This window comes from Lemur catta, chromosome 1, assembly GCF_020740605.2.
Source record: "Lemur catta isolate mLemCat1 chromosome 1, mLemCat1.pri, whole genome shotgun sequence".
Classification (NCBI taxonomy): domain Eukaryota; kingdom Metazoa; phylum Chordata; class Mammalia; order Primates; family Lemuridae; genus Lemur; species Lemur catta.
In genome coordinates, this window is record NC_059128.1 from 118,137,027 (window position 1) to 118,158,598 (window position 21,572).

The window sequence follows — 21,572 nt, forward strand, 5'->3', positions numbered from 1 at the left end:
CGGGGTGGACCGTCGCCCCTCCTCTCCCACGGGGGCCGGGCCTGGGGTGGCGCCTGGCGGGCGGGGGCGGGCCGAGCGGCGGGGGCGCAGTTGCCTGGCCGCGGGGCTGCGGGACGGACCGGGCCGGGGGTCGGGGGTGGCACCCGGCGGACGCCATGGACCTGCTCTCGGCTCTGAGCCTGGGCGAGCTGGCGCTCAGCTTCTCGCGGGTGCCGCTCTTTCCCGTCTTCGACCTCAGCTACTTCATCGTCTCCATCCTCTACCTCAAATATGAGCCAGGTGATCCCCGGCCGCGGGGCTGGAGGGGACTGGAGGGGGCTGGCATCGTGGGGCTGAGGGCGGGGGGCGGGAAACTCGGGAGTCACGGGGAGGGGGACCCTGCATGGTGCAGAAAGGCAGGTAGAGACTCAAGGATCGCATCGGAGGAGCAGGCAGGTACTGAGATCGTGGGGTTCTCCCACGCAGGCACGTGCCGAGGGGAGAAGCCCCCAGGACGGCGAGGCTGGGGGAGGGGAAGCAGATGCGGGGGGAAGGGAAGGAAAGGAGCGAGCTTGTTGGGAGGAGAGGGACAGGTGCTAGGGGTGGGTAGAGAGAAGGTCGGGAGTCCTCTTGGCGTCCAGGCTGCATGAACTTGGGCGAGGGGCGTAGGTAGTGGCGAGGGTGCAGGTGGGGGTCGGCGCTGCCGGCTCGGACATCTGGCACGCAGCTGTGACCTCCCTCCTTGCCCTTGGCACGCGGAGTGGGAGCAGCAGCTCAGTATCTATATTAGGGCCGTCTTGCTGGGGGCTGCGATCAGGTTCAGCGAAAGTGACACCGGTTTCCCTCCTCTTCCCTCCTCCTCTCTCTCCGCTGGCTGGCCTGCCTGGCCGTGCTGGATCTTCGAGCCCGGCGGGAATTATTCCTGCCCTGGCCCCGTATCCCTCCCACCGAGCAGAACCTGCTGCAGGGTGGGGTGATTTGGGGTCAGCCTCCTCCCTCAGCTCCCCACGCCCCTGGGGAGTGACAGGAGGGTAGACCTTGCTTCTTAGATTATTTTATTAAAAAAACATTTTTTAAAGGAGGATGAATGGACTCCTTAGAATGTGTTCTATTTTTATACAAGGTTCACCATGGGCGAATGTTTTTTGTTCATCTCTTCGTATTTTAATTGACTCTAGCACACCAGTAAAATTAATGGAGGGTAGAATTTAACTTTAGAAAAAAGATGGAGTACCCCAAACTTTGTGACTCTTTCTCCCACTTAGATGTAAATTATCCCTCTATCTCAGACTGGAAATAGTTTCATTCTTCTTCAAATGATAAAAACAGGTTCTCATGTTTACTTAAAACTCTGACAAGCACAAAGGAAAAAAGAGATGATTACAGTCAACATGGTGGTGGCCACCCTTCCTGATCTCTCTTCTATTTATTTATACCTGTGTGGTTAGAGATGTAAAAGCACATTCTTATGCAAACAGGATCATATTCTACTTGCCAGGCGGTTTTATTCTATTTTTGCCCATCCACATTGCCAGAGCCTATTTCCTTAAAAGCTATTCTGGAAAGCAGTTACTTTGCAAAGCAAAATAGGCTTTTCTTTTGTCCTAGTGTGAACATGGGGTTGTATTTCCTTTCCAGGGAAAAATTCCTTGGTGGCTCAGGCCAGTCCCCCAGGCAGAATCCACATACCTTGGAAAAGCTAAAACTGAGGAGGGCAGGAGCCCTGTGGTGATTTAGGACACAAAGGTCTGGGGAAAAGAGGTGTCCAGGCTGGCTGGGAACCTGCAGGAAGGGTTGAGGTTTTTCTGCAAGCTGGGTGTGGCAGAGCCTGAAGACTCCTGCAGGTTCAAAGGTGGCTCTTAACCCTGGCTAACCATGAGACACTGGGGGGGGGGGGGCTTTTAAACATGTCCCCCCATCTCCACCCCAGACCAATTGAATTAGACTATCAAGCTTCCCTCCCCCAGTAATTGCTGTTTGCTGTCAAGATCAAGGCTACCCTTCAACCTTCTCCTTTTATAACTAGGGAAATGGGAAATATAACAGGAAATAGTGGCCAAAGTATCTTAAATACACAATGAGCCTGCGGTGCCATGGCAACCTCAGGACACAAACCCAGGTCTGTTTGACTTCAAGAATCGGTACGATGGCTCTGAGGTACTTGATGGCCTTAGAAAAGTAAGGAATTGGATTGAACTGTTAGTTCGCAGTTTAGCGTGTATGCTGAGCCTCTGTAATGCTTCTTCTCAGAATCTATGTTCTAGACCAGCTACAGAATTTGCAGGGTCCAGTACAAAATGTCAATATAGGGCTCTGTGTTGAGAAATTAAGAATTTCAGCCAGGTGTGGTGGCTGTCTCCTGTAATCCCAGCTACTCGGGAGGCTGAGGCAGGAGGATAGATAGCTTGAGCCCAGGAGTTCCAGACCAGCCTGGGCAACATAGCAAGACCCCCATGTCTTAAAAATTAAAAAAAAAAAAAATTAGCTGGGCATGATGGCTAGCACCTGTAGTCCTAGCTACTCAGGAGGCTGAAGTAGGAGCATCCCTTGAGCCCAGGACTTCAAGGTTACAGTGAACTATAATCACAACACAACACTCCAGCCTGGGCAACACACCCTGTCTTAAAAAAAACCAAAAAACTAAACTAAGCATTTCAGTGTAGCGATAGCATAACATTAAACTACGTGCAGGACCCTTTGAGCTTGGGGCCCCATGAAGCCAGCCCTAGCTAATTATGAGCCCTAGCTAATTAAGACAGCCAAGCTGGCTTTAAGAAACAAAACTTCTGAATTGGCAGTCATTTCTGCCTCTATCACTGGCTAAACACCAAGCTGGTTACTTCACCTCCATGAGCTTGAGTTTGTTCATCGGTGAAATGGGATCATTGGGAAAATAATCTGCAACTCCCTTTCCTGGCTATTATGAAGATCTGTTGAGAACTTTGTTAGTGATGGGGTGTAAGGCATTCGCGAGTGGTGGTTACGTTCATTTGGAAGGCTATGGAGGAATGTATTACCTGGGGTTCTGGTGTTTTTCTGGGTCAGACTCCTGAGCAAGGATGAAGCTCAGAGTGTGGTTCTCAGCTGAGCAGCATCTATACCACCTGGGAGCCAGTTAGAAATGCAGAGTCTTAGGCCTCACTCAGCCCTGCTGAATCAGAGTCTGTATCTGAATAAGATTTCAGGGTGATTTGTAAGCACACCGAAGTTTGCAAAGTTATAAACCGAAAGAGTCAGGAACTGCTTATTAAACCCAGAACTCTTTAAGGGCAGGAAGGTCTGAGTCTGGCTCACTCGCCGGGCTCCAAAGCTTCACACAAGGAGAGAAGGAAGCAGTGAGTGGCTGGCTGCATACTTGAAGAAATGAATGAATGACAATCCTGGGTATCTTAAGCCCTGACCCATCCAAAAAAAACCTTTCAGTAATTCTCAAACTGGACTGCACATCAGATTTAACCTGGGGAGGTTTTCAAAATCCTTTTGTCCCGGCATCACCCCTCTGTCATTTTAATCAGAATCACTGTGGGTGTCAGAGCATTAATGTTTTTAAAATTTCCCCAGATGAGAACCAGTTCCCTGCATCAGGGTTTCCCAACCTTGGCACCAGTGACAGAGTGTGGGCTGTACTGTGCATTTCAGGATGTTTCACAGCATCCCTGGCCTCTACCTGCTAGATGCCAGTAGCCTCCACCCCCAGTAATGGCAACTAAAACTGTCCCCAGACATTGCCAGTGTCCCTGGACCAGTCTCTCCCTATTGAGAACCATTGATCTAGACCATAAGCTCAAACTCCAGTGCCTCCCAGAGCCAGGCAGATGACACTACGCTGAAGCAAGTAGTGAGGAACATCTGTCCTCAGGTGAGAACCAACCAGACAGGCACATCTCTACCCGCTTGGGGCTGGAACCACCAGAGCTGATTTTTCAAGAGAATCTGGAAATGTGGATTTGCAGCTTTCTATATTTTATATGTTGGCTATTCAAACACTGGCTATTCAAACCTCCTCCCTCTTGTCCCCAGCCTACCCTACCATCAGCATCCCACACTAGAGTGATACATTTGTTACAATCAATGAACCAACATTATCAACATCATTATCATACTACCATTATTATCAGATATTATCAACAATATTATCAACCAAAGTCTGGCATTTACATTAGGGTTTCTTTATGTTGTACATTCTATGGATTTTGACAAGTGTGTAACAACATGTTTGCATTATTATAGTATCACAAAGAGTACAGACAGTCCCGACTTATAATGGCTCAACTCATGATGGTTCAGCTTACACTTTTTTGACTTTACAATGGTGCAAAAGCAATAGGCATTCAGTATACTCCTTAACTTGCAGTGAGGTTATGTCCAGATTAATCCTTCTGTTGCTGAAAACATATATCATAAGCAATAGTACTTGCAGTGCCCTAAAAATTCCCTGAGCTCTGCCTCTGCTTCCCTCTCTCCCACCCCCCAACCTCTGGCAACTACTGTTTTTTTACTGCCTCTGTAGTTTTGCCTTTTCTAGAATGTCCTAAAGCTGGAATCATGTAGCATGTAGCCTTTTGAGATTGCCTTTTTTCACTTAGCAATATGTATTTCAAATCCCCCATGTCTTTTCGCATCTTGATAGTTCACTGAATAATATTCCATGGTAAGGATGTATCATAGTTTGTTTATCCATTCACCTCCTGAAGGACATCTTGATTGCAGTTTGGACATTTTTTCCAATGCTGTGGGGGCCAAGGAAACCAGTTCTTTGATAAGAACTGGTTTAAGATCTTTTAGAACTTTAAGAACTGGCTTAAGATCTCTGGTTTGAACTGTAAGCTTTCTGAGGGCAGGAGGCTGTGCATCCTGCAACCTTGTGAGGCAGGGGCTGTCATCTCCATTTTACAGAGGAGGAAACTGAGGCAGAAAGCTGAGCTCAAAGGCTTAGGAAAAGAAGACTTGTCTTATTTAGAGTCCCTGAGATACACCACACTTCACCCACCTTAGACTAAATAGCACACAATAGCAGCAGTGTTAGAGTACCCTGGGGGCCCTTCCGGCACTGCCCTGCCAGCTCCAAATGAGACATTGATCCCCACAGAAGGACAGTCACAGAGTCTGTCACAGGCCAGGACTTAGGGACCCAAGGTTGCTTCCCTAGGGAGGCACAGCTGATTTTTAAAAATCCATCTATTGCTGGGCAAAGTGGCTCACACCTGGAGTCCCAGCTACTTGGGAGGCCGAGGTGGGAGGATCGCTTGAGCCTAGGAGTTTGAGACTAGCCTGGGCAACATAGCAAGACCCCATCTCTACCAAAAATAGAAAAATTAGCCAGGTCTCATGGTGTATACCTGTAGTCCCAGCTACTTGGGAGGCTGAGGTAGGAGGATTGCTTGAGCCCAGGAGTTTGTGGCTGCAGTGAGCTACAATGATGCCACTGCACTCCAGCCCAGGTGACAGAGCAAGACCCTGTCTCCAGAAAAAAAATCCATTTACCGAAATTTCCACTGACAGGCACTTTCCATTTCCATTCAGTTCCAGGAATACCTCTCGCATAATTGCTAAGCACTAAGCAATCTCTTCACCCTCACAGGCATCTTTTGAAATGACATAGCACTGGTGTGACTACCTTGGCCAGGTTCGCCAAAGACAAGCACCAAAAGTCTCATATCCCAGGAAACTCCTAGGGCCCAGGCAAAGCAGGATAGTTAGTCGTCCTAGACAGTATCCCCTGTGTACATGCGAACAAACTGAGGCCCAGAGAGGAAAGTAACTAGCCCAAGCTCTCCCAGTGGGTGGGGAAGAGGGAAATGCATCCGTGGCAATGAGCTTGAGTTTGAAACCCAGATTCTCCAGCTTACTGGTGGTGTCCCCAAACCCAGCAAGAGAAACCAAGGCTCTTCCCCTTTGACCAAGGGGAAGAGCCAGGGCGACAGTTTCTCAACCATCATCTTGCTGCCTTGGGGCAGGCAGATCACTTGAGCCAAGGAGCTTGAGGCAGCAGTGAGTTATGGTGACGCCACTGCACTCCAGCCTGGGTGACAGAGAAAGATCTTGACTAAAAAAAAAAAAAAAAAGTATAACGATGGAAATGCATGATTTCATTGAATCACCATTACAACTCAGTGACAGTGGATACTCTCATCCTAGTCTTTTGACAGTGGAGGAAACTGAGGCTGGAGGGTGGACAGTCATTTGTCCAAGGTCATGCCAGAGTGGGTGGCAGAGCCAGAATCAGGACACACCCATGCTGCAAACAGGGCAGCCTGCTTGTCACGGCATTACACGAACCCTAGCCTTGGTCCCTTGGGTTGGTCCCAGAGGGCACAAGAAAGACCGTGGAAAGAATTCAACCCCTGGGAGTTATTTTTAGATGCAGAGGTATCCATTTCTGCAAAACATGGATGTCTCACCTGACCTGGCCCCTGCAGGACCCACCAGCTGCTCCAAAGGATTAACTCTCAGCTGGTTAAATAGAGTTTTAAATAGACCCTAGGAGAAGACAGGAGAGCATTTCACTTCATACCCCTAAGACTTCGGTCCATGTTGAGACTTAGGACAACCTCGAGGGCAGGGAGAAGACACACTTTGGCCTTATAACTCCCAGGGTGATATTGGAGGAGGGAAATTTTCATTCTGACACTGTCAGGAGTTAGGCAAAGAAGGAATCAGAGTTCCCACTTGACAAAAAGAAAAAGACACAGAAAAAATAGTTTGTTAACGATCACGTGGTTAGGCCAGGCGAGGTGGCTCATGTCTGTAATCCCAGCACTCTGAGAGGCTGAGGTGGGAGGATCGCTTGAGGTCAGGAGTTCAAATCCAGCCTGAGCAAGAGCAAGACCCCGTGTCTACTAAAAATAGAAAAATTAGATGGACGTCATGGCATGCATCTGTAGTCCTAGCTACTCAGGAGGCTGAGGCAGGAGAATCACTTGAGCCCAGGAGTTTGAGGTTGCTGTGAGCTATGATGACACCACTGCACTTTACCCAGGACAACAGAGTGAGACTCTGTCTCAAAAAAAAAATCACATGGTTAGCTGATTGGGATAGCAAAGAGAAGGGAGAGTGTGTTACTTACTCTAAAACAGCTTGTATTAGGCATGTTTCCTGATTATGATATGTAGTGTAATTGTGATCTGTTCCTATGGTAGGATACTATACAGCAGTGAAAGTGAATGTCACCCTTGAAAACATTGTGCTAAGTAAAAGAAGCTAGGCACAAAAGGCACACATTGTATGATTCCACCTATATGAAATATGTAAGTTTCCGAACATTTTCATCAACCCAAAAGGTGACCCCATACCCATTAAGCAGTCACACCCCTCATTCCCCAGCCCTTGGCAACCACTAATCTTCTTTCTATCTCTATGGATTTCCCTATTCTGAGTATTTTATATAAATGGAATCATTTTTTTTTTTTGAGACAGAGTCTCACTCTGTTGCCTGGGCTAGGGTGCCGTGGCATCAGCCTAGCTCATAGCAACCTCAAACTAACTCCTGGGCTTAAGCGATCCTCCTGCCTCAGCCTCCCGAATAGCTGGGACTACAGGCATATGCCACCATGCCCGGCTAATTTTTTCTATATATATTTTTAGTTGTCCAGCTAATTTCTTTTTATTTTTTAGTGGAGACGGGGTCTCTTGCTCTTGCTCAGGCTGGTCTTGAACTGCTGACCTCAAGTGATCCTCCCGCCTTGGCCTCTCAGAGTGCTAGGATTACAGGCCTGAGCCACTGCGCCCTGCCTGGAATCATTTAATATGTGACCTTTTAAGTCAGGTGTCTTTCACTCAGCATGTCTTCAAGGTTCGTCTACACAGTAGCATGTATCAGTGCTTCGTTCCTTTTCATGCCTCAATAATATCCCATTGTATGGATGGACCACGTTTTGTTTATCCACTTATCTGTGCGAGGGCATTTGGGTCGTTTCTATCTTCTGCGGGTTGTGAATAACGCTGTTTTGACCGTGTACTTTGAAGAATCTTCCAAAACCTATTAGTGGGTTCTTGCACATAGGATAGCAGGGCTACAGGATGTCTGGACATTGGCCAGCTCATTCTTCTTGCCTTGTTCGGTGTTCAACCGTTCTGCATGTAAGAATCACAGAGGAGCATTTTTAAAAAACTGTAAGCTGAGACACACCCCAGACTGACCACCAAAGGTGCTCTGGGTTATGGGGCCCGGGTGTCAGGCATTTGGAAACTCCCCAGGCAGCAGCCTAGTTGGAAACTGATGCACTGGGCCATCTTCTTAAGACATGAGCTCCTTATTTCTGTTCACTAAGCAAGGCCATTCTTTGGTACTGTGTTGCCTTGGGCTTATAAGAAGAGTTAATTTAGTATCATTTATTAGTGTGTATCCTTAGTTACAGAAACTGTGAACTAAGCTACATTTTCTCTTTTTTTATTTTGATATTTATTTAGTTAGTTAGTTAGTAGAAATAAGGTCTCACTCTGTTACCCCAGGCGGCTGGAGTGCAGTGACACAATCATAGCTCACTGCAGCCTCCAGCTCCTGGGCTCAAGTGATCCTCCTGCCTCAGCCTCCCAAGTAGCTGGGACTACAGGCGTGTGCTACCACGCCTGGCTAATTTTTCTATTTTTTGTAGAGATGGGAGTCTCGCTCTTGCTCAGGCTGGTCTTGAACTCCTAGCCTCCCAAAGTGCTAGGATTATAGGCGTGAGCCACTTCGCCTGGCCATGAAATGAAATCTTAATACATGAACCTTGAGGAGATTAATGCTAAATGAAATAAGTCAATCACAAAACAACAAATACCGTATTATTCCACTTACATGAAGTCCCAGGAATCATCGAATTCATAAGGATAGAAAGTACAGCAGTGGTTGGCAGGTCCTGAGGGAGAGGGGCTGGGGAGTTAGTTTAACAGGGACAGAGTTTCAGTGTGAGAAGATGAAACCGTTCCGGAGATGGCTGCTGGTGATGGTTGCTCAACAGCTTGAATGTTGGTGAAATGGTGAACATGGTAAATTTTATGTGTATTTTACCACAGTTAAAAAAATGTTTTTTGTTTGTTTGCTTTTTCTTTTTTTTTTTAATTTCAGCTTATTATGGGGGTACAAAAGTTCAGGTTATATATATTGCCCATGTCCCGCCCATCCCCCCAAAAAAATGTTTTTAAAAGACAGCCTGGTGGCCAGTGGTGGCTCACGCCTGTAATCCTAGCACTCTGGAAGGCCGAGGCAGGTGGATCGTTTGAGCTCAGGAGTTCTAAACCATCCTGAGCAAGAGTGAGACCCCGTCTCTACTAAAAAAATAGAAAGAAATTAGCTGGCCAACTAAAAATATATATAGAAAAAATTAGCTGGGCATGGTGGTGCATGCCAGTAGTCCTAGCTACTCGGGAGGCTGAGGCAGGAGGATCGCTTGAGCCCAGGAGTTTGAGGTTGCTGTGAGCTAGGCTGACGCCACAGCACTCTAGCCCAGACAACAGAGTAGGACTCTGTCTCAAAAAAAAAAGACAGCCTGCTGCAGTGGCATACACCTGTAGTCCCAGCTACTCAGGAGGCTGATCCGGGAGGATTGCTTGAGCCCAGGAGTTCAAGTACAGTCTGGGATACATAGCAGGACTCCGTCTCAAAAACAAAACGAAACAAAAACAATGCAACAAATACCAGCATAAGCTTGCAGGAAAGGAATCTTGTGTATTAGCCAGGGTGGGAGTAGCAGCTTCAGAGTATTCCTAGCTGCAAGTTGACCTATCTTTCCAAGCTTCAGCCTCCTTCCAGGCAATAAGACTCCTACGATAATAAAAGTCATAATTTGGCTGGCACTATTGATGAGCATTTAAGGACCCTTTAATGTGAGCTGGTGTCATCATTATCGCCACTTCTCTGGGTGTGGACGAAAGAGCCCTAACTCAGCTCTGAATTTTCTCTGTGCAACCTAAGGCATGTACATAGTCTCTCTGAGCCTTGCTTCTTCCTCCGAAATTTGCAGACTGCACGGTTTGGGGGGGATGCTCTGAATTAAGAGTAGGTTGACTGGAAAGCATGGGGTTGAAGCACGCCCTTGGTATGCCAGTGACAGTAGGGCACACTCCCGTACCTCCCAGGAGCAGTCGAACTGTCCCGGCGCCACCCCATGGCGTCCTGGCTGTGCGCCATGCTGCACTGTTTCGGGAGTTACATTCTGGCCGACCTACTCCTCGGGGAGCCCCTGATCGACTACTTCAGCAACAACTCCAGCATCTTGCTGGCCTCCGTGGTCTGGTGAGCAATGCATAGCGTGGGAGAGCAGAGGAGGGAGAGGGGCAAGGACAACTGGGGCACCAGGGAGGTGGGAGGTGGGAGGTGGGAGGATGGAGGATCAGGATGCACCAGCACAACCTCTGTGGTGGCCCTGAACACACTGCCCTCCACACCCAGCTCTGATCTGGGCCCAGCACATTGAGAGGTAGCGGAGACTGGGGAGGAGGGTCTGATACAACCACACACCCCACCTCTTGTCGGCCTGCTGTCCCTTGACATTGAGCATTTTCTCCCCAAAGGTACTTGATTTTCTTCTGTCCCCTGGATCTCTTCTATAAGTGTGTCTGCTTCCTGCCTGTCAAACTCATCTTCGTGGCCATGAAGGAGGTGGTGAGAGTCCGCAAGATCGCAGTGGGCATCCACCACGCACATCACCACTACCACCATGGGTGGTTCGTCATGATCGCCACAGGGTGGGTCAAAGGTAAATAGGACAGTGACAATGACAATGAAAGATCACCACAGTTGAGAACTTTTGGTTCTACTGGTGGTACTACGGGGCTACGGGGCACCCAAGTTGGGGCAGGCGTTGCTCCAGGCTAAGGGGTGTGAAGACCAGAGTAGGTGTCCAAACCTCCCCCATTAGAAGATACCTTTAGTAGGCCAGGTGCAGTGGTTCACGCCTGTAATCCCAGCACTTTGGGAGGTCGAGGCAGGAGAATTGTGTAAGTCCAGGAGTTCAAGACCAGCCTGGGCAACATAGCCAAACCCCATCTCTACTAAAAATAGAAAAATTAGCCAAGCATGGTGGTGTGTGCCTGTAGTCCCAGCTACTTGGGAGGCTGAGGCAGGAGGATCACTTGAGCCCAGAAATTGGAGGCTACATAGATCTATGGTGGTGCCACTGCACTCTAGCCCTGGGTGGCAGAGCAAGACCCTATCTCAAAACAAACAAACTAACTAAAAAAATCCACTTTAATATAAATAGGAAGATTCTTCTGGGAATGTGACTGTCAAAGGTAAACAGGGAATGACAGTAACAAAAGCCAATGTCACTAGAGTTCTCAGCTGGGGCACTACTGACATTTGGGGCTGGATCATTCTCTGTGGTGGGGGCCGTCCTGTATATCGTAGGGTGTTTAGCAGCGTCCCTGGCCTCCATCCACCTGATGCTAGTAGCACCCTTGTCCCCAGCTGTGACAACCAGAAATGTCTCCAGATGTTTCCAAATGCCTCCTGGAGAGCAACATTGTTCCAGGTGAGCATCTCTTCTCTAGAGTTCTAACTACAAGGGTTCTTAACCTCTACTCACAAGGCACTTCTTTCAGCCTAGTAAAACCTACGGACCCTTTTGTTTTTAGATGCAAAAATACAGAAGATACCAAAGGGAAGCCCATTAGTTTAAAATAGAGTTATCAAAATATTTTTTAAATGCAATATAGTAATTTCATGCTTCTTTCTTAATGTATGAAATAGCAGATCTTTCAGTAGTGCCTAGTGACTGTCAATCTTCTGAAGTGACATTGAGCACAAACAGTATCTTGAAACCATCTGCAGAAACTGGAATGTGGAAAAAAAAAAAAGGCTGTGGGTGCTGTTGGTGACAGTGACAGCCTTGAGAATCCTGCTGAGATCATTGCTTCCCTTCATGGGGGAAGGGAAGGTTGGGTTTCAGGGAGAGGGATGTGAAAATGAAGTTGTAATTCTGCTTCCTATCTTGCTTCATGGACCCCAGGTTAAGATCCCTGATTCAAAAATTGTCCTTCCCCCCCTCCTTCATCTATGTTAATGTGAAGACCAAGGTAGACTTTAAAACAAAATGAAACAAAAATGTTACTAGAAATAAAGAGGGACATTTTATAATGATAAAAGGATCAACCCACCAGAAAGATATAATAATTATAAACATATATGTGCCTAGAAACATAGCACTAAAATACGTAAAGCCGAAGTTAAGGGAGAAAGAGACAATGATTAATAATTGAGAAATGGGCCCAGGACTAACACAAAGGCAGGGAATGAAGGCCCGAGCAAGTGCTAAAAACCACTGGGGTGGGGGACCTGGGGGTGGCAGCTTGTTCAGAAGCACCCTGTCCTGTAGGCTCTGGCGTTGCCCTCATGTCCAACTTTGAGCAGCTGCTCCGAGGGGTCTGGAAGCCAGAGACCAACGAGCTCCTGCACATGTCCTTGTGAGTATCCCACCCGCCCTTCTCCTCTGTCCCTCCTGTATGTACAGGTGCCTGACTCTGGGTTGGATACTGCTGATAACTTGAAGAAACCTCCAGCCCTGATTCTGAGGCTTTCAGAAGCTTCCAGAGGCTATGGCTGGGGAAGCCCAGAGTAGGAGCCTGGGGGTGGGGGTGGGCAGGGCGGGCAAGGCAGAGCTGCAGGGAGGAGGTGACCACTTGATTGGGGTTTTGAAGAGTAAATAGCAGTTTTCCGGCTAAGAAGGAACCTTGAGACAGAGGCCAGCACCTCTGCCAACTGTCGGATCAGAAAATAGCAGCAATTTTGTAACGATCGCTCATCTAAAAAATAATAATAATAATTTTTTAAAAAAGAAAAAAAGAGCAGCAAAACTGCTTGTTCTAAAGGATCAGGGTACAGGGTGTGGGTGGGGAGTGAGGGGTTCAGAGCATGGGGACTGTATTTGGGACTAGGTGGGCAGGGCCACTTGACAGCATCCAAGACCCAGCACAGGATCCTGAGCTGCATTTAGGCTGATACATTTTGGGGTTTTGTGCTTAGAAGTCCAAGATCAAGGCCTATGACATATTTAACAGATTTTATAAGTTTGGGCTAGTTAAATTTTTTCTCCAGTCTACAATAAGTAAAGCTACAGGCCATGAAAATATGACAAAATTAAAGGACTCACTTGTGCGCTAATGAAAATCTCCTCCCGTTTCACACTTTGGAAAATGTGGCGTTATCTCATCATATCCCCGAGAGAAGTCTGTTCCCATGCTCAGTTCACCAGTTGGGGAAATGGGAGCCCAGAGCCCTTATGTTGCTGGCTACTTAGCGGGCAAGTAGCTTCCCTTCTTGGACTCTATTTCCTCCTCATCAGCTGAGCATGAGGGTTCAGGGGAATCACACACCTGGCCCTAGTGAGCGCTTTGGAAATATTAGGTAAAATTACCATCATCAAATACGTACAATGAGCAACAGGCATCAGGAAGAGAAGTCACAGGTCTGTCTTCTGCAACAAGTGAAAATGGTAAACCTGTTCCACAAGGAAAAAAAAATGAAAGTGAAGGGAAGCTCTGCGTGTTGGAATCACATTTTCTGGGGGAGTGAGATGTTTGAGGGGGCATTCCCAAGGTCACCTTGAGGTCCCATGATTTGCTAGAAGGACACACAGAACTTAGCAAAGCCGTTATACTCAGGGTTGTGGTTTATTATAGCAAAAGAATACAGATTCAGCAGAAATAAAAGGTGTGTGTGGCAGGGTCCAGGAGAGACCAGGTGAGAGCTTCCAATTACCTTCTCCCAGTGGAGTCACAAGGACAGCACTTAATTCTCCTAGCAGCAGTGTGTGACAACATGCATGGTGTATTGCCAATCAGGGAAGTTCCCCTGAGCCTCAAGGTCCAGGGATTTTAATTGAGGCTCCATCGCATAGACACGGGTGACCACCTATGTGGCCAACCTTAGTCTCCAGCCCTGCTAGAGGTCAAGTTCATGCTGCATGACCCAAGAACCCCACCATAAATCACATTGTTACTATCTGGTGTGACCCAAGATCCCCAGACAAACAAAGACACTCTTATCGGGCAGGACAATCCAAGTGCTTAGAGGGTATATCCTAGGAGCTGGGCAAAGACCAGACCGTTTTTGGGGTCAGGTTAACCTGTCACCACACAAGGAGATACCACATCATCCATGCCAACTGTGCATTTTTGTACCTCACACTTGAGAACTGGGGCTGGGGCAGGGGTGTGTCTGGGCCAGAGGTACAAAGACCTGAATAATGCATGTGACTCCCAGTAATGGCGGCTCCTCCCTCCAGCCCCACCAAGGCCAGCCTGTACGGAGCCATACTCTTCACCCTCCAGCAGACCCGCTGGCTCCCAGTGTCCAAAGCCACTCTCATCTTCATCTTCACCATGTTCATGGTGTCCTGTAAGGTAAGCCTTTCTCTGCCTGTGGCCTTCCTGCCTTGACCAGTGCCACCCCACACCTCCAGGCTGGGAGCGGGGACATTGGACATTCCTAGCCTTATGTGGCCAGGACAGTATAGCCCAGAGAGAGGAGAAGCTTGCCAGTAGGGCCATGGGAGGAGAGTCTTTAAAAGACAGTGTCCAGCAGGTGGGGACCAGGCCTTCTACACAAATGGCCCAGTGTGAGCAAAGGTTGAGGCAGGCCTGGGGCCTTGAGTGTGGAGACCACAGGGACAAGAGGCTGGGAAGGCACTCTCAGGTAGCTAGGGGCTCAAGTGCACCAGAAATGGTCCTCGTCTGATGGTCATACCTTGAGTTGGGGTCACCCCATCCAGGAGGGGTCTTTAGAGGCCACCCTGTCCTCCTTCCGGCAGAGCTGGGGAGCTCTGTTGCTGGCTCCCCTCAGCATGCAGGCCCCAGCTCAGAGCTGTGTCTTCCCTGAGTGGGGATTATAGAGCTGTTTAAAAGCCAGTGATCTTGGCCAGGTGCAGTGGCTCACACCTCTATTCCTAGCAATTTGGGAGGCCAAGGTGGGAAGATCACTTGGGGCCAGGAGTTCAAGACCAACCTGAGCAAGAGTGAGAACTATCTCTACTATTACAAAAATAGAAAAATTAGCTGGGCATGGTGGTACACACCTGTAGTCCCAGCTACTCGGGAGGCTGAGGCAGGAGGATGGCTTGAACCCAGGAGTTTGAGGTTGCTGTGAGCTAGGATGACACCACTGCACCCTACTCAGGGTGACAGAGCGAGACTGTGTCTCAAAAAAAAAAAAAAAAATCCAGTGATCACGAGTCCCCCAGCATTAGGGGAGAGGCAAGAGGGGAGGAGACAGCTGGGTCCTGCTCCACCTGTTTGCAGTTCAACCCCAGGCCAAGTGTCTGAATCTATTCAGGCTGCTCTAACAGAACACTATAGACTATAGACTGGGCAGCTTGTAAACAACAGAAATTTATTTCTCATGGTTCTGGGGGCTGGGAAGTCAAATCAGGGTGCCAGGGTGGTAGGGTGCTGGGCAGGGCCCTCTTCCTGGTGGCAGATGGCTGATGTCTCGCCGTGTCCCCATGTGGTGGAAGGGACTGGCTAGCTCTCCCAGGCCCCTTTTGTAAGGGCACAAATTCCATCCACAAGGGCTCCACCCTCAGGACCTAACCACCCCCACAAAGGCCTCACCTAATACCATCGCCTGGGTGGTTAGGTTTCAATACGTGAATTCTGGGAGGACACAGGCATTCAGACCATAGCACCTGGCACAGCTCCTCTCTGAGCCCAGGTGTGTTGGGGGGATTCATAGCAGATGGGTGTCTGACAGTCCCACTATGCCAGAGACTATCCGGGCTTCAACACCAGGAGTCCCATGTCCTGGGGAACCTGGGGTGGCTGGTCATCCTCCTGGGGGTGCATGCAACCAGAAGTCTGGACTTCTTTGACATTCTCTCCTTCTTCTCTCCCTTCCCCCTTCTGCTTTGCTTCCTGCCTCGGTTTCCCTTCTGCTCTCTTGCTGTCCCCCCTGCTGTCACCCCACCTTAGGTGTTCCTGACGGCCACTCATTCTCACAGCTCCCCTTTTGATGCCCTGGAGGGCTACATCTGCCCCGTGCTGTTTGGGGTGGCCTGGGGAGGTGACCATCACCATGACAACCACGGAGGGTCCCACGGTAGTTCCCACGGTGTTGGTGGGCTGGGCACCCAGCATTCGGCCGTGCCTGCCAAGTCCAAGGAGGAGCTGAGTGAGGGCTCCAGGAAGAAGAAGACCAAGAAGGCAGATTAGGGGCTGGCCTGAGGGGCACTGGGGAGAGGACCCTGACCCAGGACCTCTGAACTCGGAGGTGTCCTGGGCTCGGATCTACCCTTTCCTGGCCTTGATGTCCCCATCTGTGAGTTGGGGCCCTCAGCCCACCCACCAGGGCTGATGTGGGGGTTAAGGGAGGGTCCTGCTCTCTCTCCCAGGCCCCATAGAGTCACAGCCTTTGGAGGGTGGGGGCGGCCAACGGAATCCCAGCAGCAGCTGCAGCCAGAAACCCCAGCCATTAGATTCTTGGTTCTATTTTTCCTTCTCAAAAATTGCACCTTCACTCCGAAAGACTCTCAAGCCACGTTGAGACTCATTCATCTGATGGCCATTTCCGAAGTACCTGCTATTAGGCTGGGGCTGTGATTTTCAAGTCTCTTCTTACCCACAGTGACTAGACTTTCTCCCATGCCCAGAAAGTTCCGACTCCTATAGGACATCCGTGGGCAGGTGACCTCTCTGCTCTGAGCTTCCTGTACCCCATCCGTATAGCAGAGACCCTTGGCCCTGCTCCATACAGAAGGGCTGATGTGAGGCTGGATGTGGAAAAGCTTTACAAGTTCATAAACACCATGCAGTCAGGAGGGGAGGCCAGGACAGTTGTAAATTACAATCGAACATGGCTTTGCACATTAGATCATTTGTGTTTGTGGATCAGAGAACCTCTCAAGTTACCCAGCACAAAGGAAGCCCTCGGTAGACACATCTGGGGCAGGCTGGAGAGATCACAGTGTGCGTAAGGCTTCTTCTGATCCGTTGCCTTCAGGCTGCCCTTAAACCAAAGAAATGCAGCCATCTGGGCAGGGTTTCCAAGATCCAGCTTCATCAAGGGGCTCACATTGGGACCTCACGTGCTCACATTGGGACCTGAAAGTATCAGTCCTCCCTCAGGTTGGAAGTCCACTGTTGCTCACTCAGTCATTCAACAAACATACTGATACCTACCTACTCTGTGCTGAGCCTTGTGCTGCTGCTGGGCAGGCCGGGAACTTGCTTTGGGGTAAGTGAGGGGGATGATGGCTGAAGGGTCCCTCCTGGCCACCCTCATCTCAGCCTTGGTCACCAGGACATCCGAGAAGGGTGGATGTGGTGGGCATGGCCAGTCTCAGGTGAGGTTTGGGCCCAGATGCTGTTGGGGTCCCAGGAGTTGCCCAGCTGTTGAGAAAGTGCCTTGTTCCAGTGATGCCTGGGAGTTGGGTGGGTCTTGAGGCGGTAAGGCCCCCAATTTCATCCTCTTGCATGTCCATCAAAGCTTGGCCTGAGGTGTCAGCCAATAAATCTCTTGTGACTGAACCCTCACAGCTTGTCTTGCTCATTCTTAGGCTTTTGGCTTTACGATATACGGACATTGCAGGGTTTGTGTCCTCAGAGATGCTCAAGGTTTACAAAGGAATGATGGTTCTGGCAGCCCCCGATCACTGGCAGAGATGGGGGCAGTGGGTGAGGTCTGCGGGATTTGAGGTCAAGCAGACCTGGGTTCGAATCCCTGCTCTGCCACCAACAGGCTGAGTGTCTCCTCCTTATCTGAGACTGTTGGCTCCTTGGGAAAAAGTGGGGGGTGATGCTTCTCGCTGTCCGTCAAGGGCGAGTGGGAGGATGAGTCCGGGCGGTTGGAATTTGCAACTGAGAGTCCTGTGCAAGACCGTGTTAAGAGAATGAAAGACGAACCACAGGCTGGCAGAAAAGCTTTGCAAATCACGCATCTGATGAAGGGGGTGTGTCTAGAATACTGAAAGAGTTCTCAAAACCCAATAGTAAGGCTGGGAGCAGTGGCCCACACCTGTAATCTCAGCACTTTGGGAGGCCAGAGAGGGAGGATCACTTGAAGTCAGGAGTTTGAGACCACCCTGAGCAAAAGCAAGACCCCGTCTCTGCAAGAAATAGAAAAATTAGCTGGGCGTCATGGCACATGCCTGTAGTCCCAGGTACTCAGGAGGCTGAGGCAGAAGGATTGCTTGAGCCTGGGAGTTTGAGGTTCCAGTAAGCTAGGATGATGCCACTACACTCCAGCCGGGGCAACAGAGTGAGAACCTGTCCCCCGCTCCCAAAAAAAAAAAACAGATGAGTGAGTGAACACCTGTGCTCCACCCATGCAATGGCACATTGCTCAGCAGAAGAAAGGGGTGAACGTGCAACAACATGAATGAGCCTCAAATGCATCAAGATGGGTGAAGAAAGCCATACAAAAGAGAATATACTGTATGAGTCCATTTATATAACATTCTAGAATGCCAGGCACGGTGGCTCATGCCTGTAATCCTAGCACTCTGGGAGGCTGAGGTGGGAGGATCACTTGAGGTCAGGAGTTCAAATCCAGCCTGAGCAAGAGCGAGACCCCGTCTCTACCGAAAATAGAAAAATTAGCCAGGTGTTGTGCCCTGTAGTCCCAGCTACTCGGGAGGCTGAGGCAGGAGGATTGCTTGAGCCCAGGGGTTTGAGGTTGCTGTGAGCTAAGATGACACCACTGCACTCCACCCAGGGCAACAGAGTGAGACTCTGTTTTAAAAAAATAAAATAAAATAAAAATTTAAAATTCTAGAAAAGGCAAACTAATTTGTAGCAATAGAAATCTGATCAGTGGGTGCTTTGAGAAAGGGGGCCGGGATGGGGCAGGTGGAAGGTATGAGAAAACCAGGTGACGGATCTGTTGACGGTTTGACTGTGGTGCTGGTTTCATGGGTCTAGACACATGTCAGGACTTACCAAATTGTACATTTTAAACATGTTCAGTGCCTGTATGTTATACCTCAGTGAAGCTGTAAAAAGAAAACCTTCAATAATAATAATAACTTCATAAAAAATTGGGCAAAAGAAGCGAAGTATGATGGTGTGCGCCTGTAATCCCAGCTACTCCGGAGGCTGAGGTGGGAGGATCACTTGAGTCCAGGAGTTCATGTCCAGCCTGCAGTGCAGCATAACAAGACACTGTCTCAAATAAAACAAAAATGGGCAGAATATTTGAACAGACACTTCACCAAAGGAAAGATAGAAATGGCAAGTATCACATGAATTGCACATTGAAACCACAACAAAATGCCACTGCGTGTCTGTGAAGGACTGAATTGTGTTTCCTTCAAATCCATATGTTGAAGTCCCACTGTCCAGGGTGATGGTATTAGGAGGCGGGACCCTTGGGCGGTGATCAGGTTATGAGGGTGGAACCCCCGTGATACATTTAGTGCCCTTTCAAGATGCCGCAGAGAAAGCTCCAGCTCCATCTACCATGTGAGGTTACAGCGAGAAGATGCTATCTTTGAACCAGAGTGTTCACTAGATGCTAAATGTGCCAGCACCTTGATCTTGGACGTCCCAGCCTCCAGAACTGTGAGAAATAAATTCCTGTTGTTTATAAGAAGTACAAAGGGATGAAGACAGGAGATAAAGTCTTTAAAGAGGTAACTAAGTTAAAGTGAGGTCTTTAGGGTGGGCACTTAGGAGGATGTCAGCAGTATCCGTATAAGAAGAGATGAGGGTACAGACGTGCACGGAGGGAAGACCATGTGACAACACAGGGAGAAGGAGGCCATCTGCCACTGAGTAGAGACCTCAGAAGGAACGAAACCTGCAATCACCTTGATCTCAGACTTGCAGCTTCCAGAACTGTGAAAAAAAATTCTGTTATTTAAGCCCCCTAACCTGAGGTGGGGAGGTATTTTGTTACAGCAGCCCTAGCAAACTTATGTGTACCTTATTTTTTTCCCTTGAGACAAGGTCTCACTCTGTTGCCTGGGTAGAGTGCAGTGGCATCATCACAGCTCACTGCAGCCTCCAACTCCTGGGCTCAAGTGATCCTCCTGCCTCAGCCTCCCGCATAGCTGGGACTACAGGCATGCGCCACCACGCCTGGCTAATTTTTTCTATTTTTGGTAGAGCTGGGGTCTCGCTCTTGCTCAGGCTGGTCTTGAACTCCTGACCTCAAGTGATCCTCCCACCTCAGCCTCCCTGAGTGGTAGGATTACAGGCATGAGCCACCGCGCCTGGCCCTGTTCTGTATTTTGATTGTGGCTGTAGTTACACAACTGTTTGTGTTTGTCAGAACTTGCAGTATGCTTACACTCTACTTTAATCTAAAAAGAACAGGAAAGAGAAGAAAATAGAGGCCAGCCTCTGAGATTTCCCAAATTCCTTCAAATCCTGGCTTTTTACCTCTGAGATGTGTGGTGTTGGGCAGGTAACTCCTCTTCTTTGTGCCTCAGTTTCCTCTTAGGATGGCGAGGAGGAGTTAGCTAGAAAGCCCTTGCACAAGATGAGGTCTGGAGTGCGGATGACAAAAGCCAGCTCTGTAAAAATGGCTGGATAGACTCTGCTTGGGTTTATCTAGCACCTGGTGGGTGTTGGCAATAAGTTGGCTCCCTGCCTGCCAGCATGAACGTTCTCAGACCTCACTTTCTGAGAAAACAGATTGTACCAAAATAGCCTCCTCGCCTATTCTGGGCCCCCTACTGGCCGGCCGGGGGATGATTGGCAGGACAGGGTGCCTCTGCCGTGCCTGTGCAGGTGTCAGGAGGTGGATGGCTAGCTCCCAACTCCAGGCTAATTTTAGCTGCAGCATTCACACTCAGTAACTTCCTTGATCTCGGATTGGGAGAAAGGTTCTTTTTGCCACTTAAAAAAAAACTGATGAAATGCACAACATAAAAGTTACCATCTTAACCAATTTTAAGTGCACAGCTCAGTGGCATTAACTGCATTCACATTGCTGTGCAACTGTCACCACCATCGGTCTCCAGAACTCTTTCATCTCGCAAAACTGAAACTCTGTCCCCATGAAACACGGATTCCCCATTTCCCATCCCCCAGCCCCTGGCAACACCATGCTGCTTTCTGTCCCTGTGAATTTGACTACTCCAGGGATCTCATGTAAGTGTGGATGGTCCCCGACTTACGATTTTTCCAATTTATGATGGTGTGAAAGTGATCCACATTCAGCAGAAACCATACTTTAAGTGCTCAAACAACCATTCTGCTTTTCAATTTCAGTACAATAAATTACATGAGAGATTTAACTATTTATTTACTGAGATAGAGTCTCACTCTGTCACCTCAGGTAGAGTGCAGTGGTGTTGTCATAGCTCACTGCAACCTCCAACTCCTGGGCTCAAGCGATCCTCCTGCCTCAGCCTCCCAGAGTGCTAGGATTACAGGTGTGAACCACCACACTCGGCCTATTTATTTAGTTTTTGACACAGGATCTCACTATGTTGCCCAGGCTGGCCTCAAAGTCCTGACCTCAAGTGATCCTCCTACCTCGGCCTCCCGAGTAGCTGGGATTACAGACTTGAGCCACCCTGCCCAGCCTCAACACCTTATTATAAAATAGGCTTTGTGTTAGATGATTTTACCTAACTGTAGGCTAATCCAAGTATTCCGAGCACATTTAGGTAGGCTTGGCCAGACATCTCTAGGGAAAAAAAAAGTCAGTCAGACATGTGCCTGCAGTCGCACCT

General features: G+C 48.9%; 1 protein-coding gene across 1 annotated transcript; it reads left to right on the top strand.

Moving 5' to 3' along the window:
- The first annotated feature begins 80 nt into the window (after window positions 1-80).
- Window positions 81-17,408, top strand: TMEM38A (transmembrane protein 38A). Its single transcript, XM_045551892.1, has 6 exons — window positions 81-279; window positions 10,039-10,195; window positions 10,474-10,658; window positions 12,276-12,363; window positions 14,184-14,301; window positions 15,865-17,408. The coding sequence occupies exons 1-6, from the start codon at window positions 156-158 to the stop codon at window positions 16,102-16,104; spliced, it is 912 nt and encodes a 303-aa protein (XP_045407848.1). The 5' UTR covers window positions 81-155; the 3' UTR covers window positions 16,105-17,408.
- Window positions 17,409-21,572: the final 4,164 nt, after the last annotated feature.